Genomic DNA, 7,201 nt, shown 5'->3' with positions numbered 1-7,201 from the left:
ATTTTCACCCACTAAGTAGGATCTACGCAATCTCAAAGCGCATATACCCTACACTAACAAAACAAAACAAGAAATTTTGCAATTCCAGCCAGCAATCAGATAAAATCTTGACCCCCCAAACCCAATTACAATTCCAACCCCAACCAAGCCACCCATTTGGCAGTGGTAATTAGCACATTGAATGGCGACACGAATTGCCAAATTAAATGAAGCGAGAAACTCGATTGTGGAGATGATACAGTGTGGGTTTTAATAGCATAGCTAGACATCCGTGTGCTTGGTCATCTGCCACTCGGTGCCGTCATGGGGCAGCGGACTATTCAGATGCGCCGAGAGCAGCGTCCAGAATCCACGCCTGCCCAGCACCTGGCGAAAGTTATTCATGGCTCCCAGATCGTACGTGCGGTCGGACATCAGGAAGCAGGTGCTATTCCGGTAGACCATCAACACTTGACTAAAGAACATGCCACCGGCGGCCATGGCAGCGACGAGATTTACCTTGAGCACCATAGATGTGAGGACTTTCCAGCCCATGGATGGATCTCTGCTAGGCTGCCCGAAGCTCATGATCAGAAAGGGATCCGCAACGATGAAGGCACCACTTTTCCACACAAACATAAAATTGTAGACCAGAGACTGGAAGCTGCCCAGCGTTCCATAGAAGAGAAATACCAGGAAGTAGCGCTGATTGAAGTGTCCAATGCAGTTGGCGGTGAAGGTGCAGTGATGGTCCCGCTTCAGGCTGCACACCTTGCACAGGCGGCAGTGCCAAGCGCGCGGTGGCACCATAATTTCACAGCTGGCGCAGTAGTGCCACAGATGAGCCTCCTCTTGAGGCGGCCGCAAGCGGTGCGCGGGCAGCGCCTGCACCGAGGTGTCCGTCCAGAAGCAAACCCACAAATTGCTAAAGATGCTGTACACCATAAAGATGCTCCACATGCAGTTCAGCTTGTAGCACAGTCCCTGGCTATCCATAAGCCCTGGAAGTGCATAGAGCATATCGTAGATGAGCAGAAATCCAATGACCGACAGCAGCGATGCCATCGAGAGCGGATGCAGCACGGCCTGTATTTTGGTGTTGTGGCGATCCAAAAAGTCGAGGAACGCTTCCTCCCAGCAGTAGAGAATGCACATGACACGGCGCACAATCAATACCCCAAATTTAACCATAAAAATAATAAATCAATAAGTTGTGATGAGGTTTTTTTTGTGTGTGTGACTTGTAGAAAATTTTGAACGCTCTGACTGATTGGATTTTGGTATTAAAATAAATGACATAATCGCATCAGGCAATGAGATGAACAAAAAAGTTAGGAACGTTTTTGAGACGCTTCATACGCGTCTCAACTTTTATACCCGGTACTCCATCGGTGAATCCGTACCCTAGTGGTTTTTTGTTTTTTTTACATTTGACATTTTAGATGTTTTCCACATCAGTCATCTACATCTACATCATTTCTCCCGCCAACACGCCCATTTAGCTCACCACCACTTGTCCAGTGACGCTGCTGGAAGGGGTTTTGTGGTGTCGAAAGGGGGCGGGAAATTTCGTAATCCATTTGAAACAGGGTAATATCCCAGCCATCTGCATGCAACATTTTGTGGCTCTAGCTTTTAAAGTCTCTGACTATAAACAGACGGACAGACACACATGACTATTTCCCTATTACCCTATATATCTCAAGGAAATTCAATTTTCTTATTTTATTTCTAAGCGGCTTAACGTGAAATTGCTTTTCTAATTGTTGCAGCAGGAGCTTAATAAGACGTGGGAAACATTTTCTTAAAACATTTGTGTGTTTGATTACATCACCCGGCACGATTTTTCCCCAAGGAACCAAATCAACTTTTTCTTACTGATTTGGGGCTTTGAAATGGTTTGACGGTTTTTTTTTTCAAAGGAAGAACTTTTTATCAAACAATTTTTAAATACTGATATTTTTGTGTCTTTTTTTAGAGGTAGAGCTTATTTTTTCACATAATTTTCGTATGTTACGTCTGGTTGTAATGAATATTGCCATTCTAATAAGCTGATGAATGCATACACAAAGCCAAACCACTTTTTTTAAGCTTACCGTATAGAAAATATTAAGCTTTGATTTAAGCAACTCAGGAAAAGAACAAAAAAAAATTATTTCCAAATTTATAACAAAAATTACACTTTTTAAAAAATTCTTAAAAAAAGTTCTGCGAGTAGGAACGTTTGTGATACGCGTCATAACTTGTATACCCGGTACTCAGTCAGAATATACTTATGTATGTACATATGTATGTACATAGTTTTGTTACATGTTTTTTCGATTTGTACATTTTACATCTTCTCCACGTCTGTCATCTTCTTCCACATCACTTCTCCCGCCAACACGCACTTTTGCTCGCCCCCTTGCATAAGACCCGCACATTCAACGAGGCAGATTTTGAGAGCGGGACAGTATGAGCCTCAAAAATAAACAAAGCTGATGGGGTGGGGGACAGCCACTGGTAATGAATTTCTTCATTCTGGCTTTAACAATAATCCGATCTGATCCTTCTCATTAATCTGATGGATATGGCCATTCTCTACGGAATCGCGTTTTATTTATAATTTATTATTATTATGTATTTCCCCTCTCTTCAAAATTGAAGATACAGCAGATTTTCGGTCTTTGTGGGGCGGGGCTATTTTTTGAAATACACTTGTATCAGTGTGATATCACAGCAGTTTTTATTCAAAGTTCGATGGCTTTAGCTTTTATAGTCTCTGATATCCAGGCACCCATCAAGACGGGCGGACAGACAGAAATGGCTATATCGACTCGGCCATTGATGCTGATCAAGACTATATATACTTTATGGGTTCGGAAACGTTTCCTACTGTGCGTTACGATGTGTGTACATTCGTAAATCGCTAATCCACTTTTCCCCAAAAATACAATATACCCTATTTACTCTTCGAGAACCGGGTATAAAAACAGCTGGCAGACTCGATTACATTGGCCTCGTCTTTCGTCTATTGTCTACCTTCGCGGTGCTATCAGATGTCGGCCAGGTTAGACCTCAAAAGCAAGAGCAAACTGACGGCACGACTGACACAAATGTTGTCCACTTCGCATAAATTTGTATGAATTATTAATATGAACTAAGCATTCTCAGTGGGCTGTGTGGTGGAGAAATGTGTAGGAAAAGCCGCGGTTTTCCCATTTTAAGTTTGCGGTGTAGGGGCCAAAGAGGTGGAGTGTGCTTTTCGTTTGCATAAAATATGTATGGAGCGGTGCTGGCTCTCCTCACTTTACTCATGGCTAAATTTGTTTGCCATCTTTGGCCTAGACCGGATGCCAAACAAACAGCCATTTTGTGCCGTACCATGCTGCCATTTCCGGCAGCTACTTTGGCCCCCGCTGCACTTCGAAGCGCGCTGCCATTTCTTTGTCAGTCAACCTGTGGCTTGACTTTGTCTCCCTCCGCTCTGTGTCACTCTCTGTGGCACTTTCAGTCATTAGCATTTGATCAAAAGAAGAACGAACACACACAAAAAGAAATGGCAAAGCCAAGTAAAGTTGAATTAAGTAAAGTTGGCAACTGGTTTCTAGCCAACTTCTCGCATAATTGCCGAGTTTTGCTGCTAATTTAAGGTGATTTCCCCACACCACACCCCCCTGCTGACGGTGTCTTTGTTTGATTTAATTAGACGCTGCGTTGACGACGCTGAACAGACTCTTAACTTTGAGATACTCTGCTCGCAGCTGAAAAGTTTTGTCTTTCTTTCACTTGGTTCTCATCTTCTAATGGGGTGTTTTTCATGTGCTCTTGGGTTGGTTCTGTAACTGTGTAATTTGCAAGCAATCACCTGGCAAGGGGCACACCTACACGAGAGGAGCCCACTCCCACATAATCATCCACCGCAGCACGGCTCCCTGGCATGTAATTGAGTTTGAAAATTTGTTTAAAATTAGATATCTAGCCTTAGCTCAGACACAAGCCCCAAACAGGTGCGTGGATCGCATACAGAAATGTATACAAAAGCAGACAAAGATTTTATGAAATTTGAAGGCATACGTACATTTCTTAAAGATTGTGACATCAAAGGTTTTGGTTAAAAAAAATGTATATTTGTTGAAAACGGCAGACCAATAGGCATTAAAAAATGTAAAATGTAAAAAATGTACCAAAGACACAAATTAAATTTAATTCCGGTTTCGGTTGATCTGATGCTTATAAATGTAATTATACCCGGTACTCGACGAGTAAATAGGGTATATTGTATTTGTGCACAAAGGGAATGTATGTAACGCACAGAAGGAAACGTTTCCGACCCCATAAAGTTTATATATTCTTGATCAGCATCAATAGCCGAGTCGATTGAGCCATGTCTGTCTGTCCGTCCGTCCGTCTGTCCGTCTTTTTTGTCGGCTAGTTCTCAGAGACTATAAGAGCTAGAGCCACCAAATTTTGGCTCCAGACTGCTGTATGCTCACACTGAAACGAATGTATTTCAAAAATTAGCCCCGCCCCCTTCCGCCCCCGCAAAAGGGCGAAAACCTCCCAATCCTACAAATTTTGAAGAAAAAAGAAAACTAAAAACGCCATTCCGTAGAGAATGACCATATCTATCAGATCACCAAATTTGTTTTTTGCATATTCTCCCATTCACACTCTGTTTCGCGCAGTGTGTGGCGTCTGCCCCTGCCGTTCCTGCGCCTCTGCAATAGCCGTGGCTAAGCCCACCCCGTCCCGCAGCTTATATTTTTTTTTTCACATTCTCTCATTCACACTCTGCTTCGCGCAGTTTGTGGCCTCTGCCTCTGACACGTCTCTGCTTCTGTCGCCTCTGCCCTGACTCTGCAGTGCGTTGCTCTAGGGGAGGGTGGCGAGCTAAAGGAGCGTGTTGGTGTGAGAAGTGTTGTAGATGTAGATGACAGATGAAGAGAAAATGTAAAATTTGACAAATAACCGATAAGGTGCAGATGTAGTACTAAGTGCCGGGTATAAAAGTTGTGACGCGTAAGAAGCGTCTCACACGTCCCTTCTCGTTTTTAAGTAATTTTGTAGTCTTTTTTAAAAACATTCTAGTTTAAAATCAAAAATTTTGTTAAATATTGCTTCGATATATTCGACATTTCCATTTTTATGTGCATAATCTCTGTCATCTCCAAGCCCTCTTTAGAATTGCCTTCTCCTACAAGGTATCACCTTGTTTGATCTCCCACAGATATCCCCTATTTTTTGGTACACCATTTTGTGTGTTCATTTGCAATTTTGAAATAAATAAAGTATATAAAAAACTTGCCACACGTGGGTGCCCGTCTGTATGTGTCTGTGGTATGCTATTAATATTATATCGAAAACGATTTGTGTGAAATGAAGTATATTTATTGTTCAGGTTAAGGCTTTCTCTCAAGTCTCTGCTGCTTGGCACAGTCTTTCCTCGAGTCGGCAATTAAGTCGCCCAGCCAGGTCGAAGCTTAAAAACATGCGGCACAGCTTGACATTGTCACAAGTCGAACTGGAGCCTGCAGCAGCTTGCATCATTTATTTGAATACCCTCGGCCGCTCGGCTGCTCAACTGCTGGCACCTGTGCTTTCGGTTTATTGAGCTTGATTGGTCTCTCTCGACCCAATGCAGCAAACAAAATTTTAATGAACCATCAAACGGCTTTTGAAGGCTGTTCAGCGCTCAATGCTCAGCGGCAGCGTTGCGTATGAGTGATTTTCGAGCAGAGCAGACATCAGCTATGGCTGATAATGCTACATCTCTTCCCCTTAGACTGTTTTTTTCTCATCCTCTGCGTCTGAGTTTTCCCCTTTCCGACTAAGCTTTCCCTCTTGGGCTTGTTTTCCTTCTCCCTCGACTGCAAAATATGTTTTGCCCCTGCCATGTAAAATATTTGGCACTCGGCACACAAAATGTCTTGTCATTTGTGCGAAATGAGTTTGAAGTTTCCCCTAAACGTAAACGAACATTCGGTATGCCAGGCTGGCATTGCCAGCACCGGCCCTCCCTCTTTCTCCTTTTGTTTTCTGTTTAAAATATGCTTCATTTGTTGTACGTAAAAATTTTTGTTGTTTTTAGGGCGCGACATATTTTTGTTCCACATATGCTTTTGTTGTTCATTTTCGTTCTCATATACTTTTCATTCATTTTTGTTTTTGTTTGACAATGTTTTCCGAATTTGCTGTTTGCATGAGGTGAAAGAGTGTTTGAGTGTGGTTATTTGGAACGAACAAGAGCTCTTCATGTGTGTGTGTGTTTTTTTGAGGATCCTGTCTGGTTACCTTGTCTGCTCATTGATACTCTGTTTGTGCAAAGTAAGTATTTACCTTATGTAATTGATGCTATCTTTTGACGTAATCGTGACTTGGCAAGATTAATTTGCTTACATCAAAATTGTAATCAAAATAAGAGCACCGAGCGTACATATGTATGTTGATTGATGGGCGAGTGGGCAAGTATTTGTATCCGACATGAATATCTTTTAAATAATTTCTTTAAAGTTTGGCAGGTGCATACCCGTATTGATCCTTTTTAAAGTCATCAAATGCAATGATATTATTAACAAATGATTGAATGTATTATAATATGCATTATTCTGCCATGAGTTCTTGTAGTTCCTCTTCTCTGTCAACCTTCTGCGCGTCTGAGTGTATTTTATTGTCGCATTTTATTGTGACCTCTCAGAGCCGCCATTCATTTCCATATTGACACAAAGATATGAATGCATTTGTGTATGTGTGTGTGCAATACTGAATTTGTAATAGTGTGTTAGAGAATGTCAGCTAGCACTTTGTGTTTTATTATTTGCATAGATTTATTACGAAAGTTTTGTGATTACTTTCCGTTTTTATGCTCACTGCTTTTTCCCTGCTGATTTTCCCCTTCTGCATTTTCCTTGCTGCTGGTTTTCGGCCTCCCTCTGCCTTTGCGCCATTTTCTGTTGATGTGGAGCACTGCCGATTCCCTGATTGACTTTGCCACAGCTGCGAATGGGCCTGCGTCGGATCTTGTCTGGGGCCGCATAAAAAAAATGGGAAAAAAGTTGGAATGGAAAATCTTTAGGCTCTCGGGGGCAAAAGTTAACTATTTACGGGAGGAGCTGCTGTTGGAAGCCCGACCCCGACTCGGAGTTCGCATAGTTACGTTCCCCTGAAAAGCAATTAAAAACTAATTACAGTAGCTGAAAGCCTCAAAGACGGGATAGAGGGACAACGAAGGGCACGACTACCG

General features: G+C 42.3%; 1 protein-coding gene across 1 annotated transcript; it reads right to left on the bottom strand.

Moving 5' to 3' along the window:
• Positions 1-224: 224 nt before the first annotated feature.
• LOC117898017 (probable palmitoyltransferase ZDHHC24) lies at positions 225-1,200 on the bottom strand. The gene has a single exon (XM_034807146.1). It carries the CDS (start codon positions 1,168-1,170, stop codon positions 262-264), a length of 909 nt encoding a protein of 302 aa, XP_034663037.1. The 5' UTR covers positions 1,171-1,200; the 3' UTR covers positions 225-261.
• Between the last annotated feature and the right edge of the window lie 6,001 nt (positions 1,201-7,201).

The sequence above is a fragment of the Drosophila subobscura genome, chromosome O, assembly GCF_008121235.1.
Source record: "Drosophila subobscura isolate 14011-0131.10 chromosome O, UCBerk_Dsub_1.0, whole genome shotgun sequence".
NCBI classification, from domain to species: Eukaryota; Metazoa; Arthropoda; class Insecta; order Diptera; family Drosophilidae; genus Drosophila; species Drosophila subobscura.
The sequence above is the reverse complement of the archived record's forward strand: the minus strand, read 5'-3'. Positions and strand labels throughout refer to the sequence as shown.

Bases quoted from the DNA above. Each gene is read 5' to 3' on its own strand.
- LOC117898017 (XM_034807146.1), bottom strand. From the start codon at position 1,170: ATGGTTAAATTTGGGGTATTGATTGTGCGCCGTGTCATGTGCATTCTC.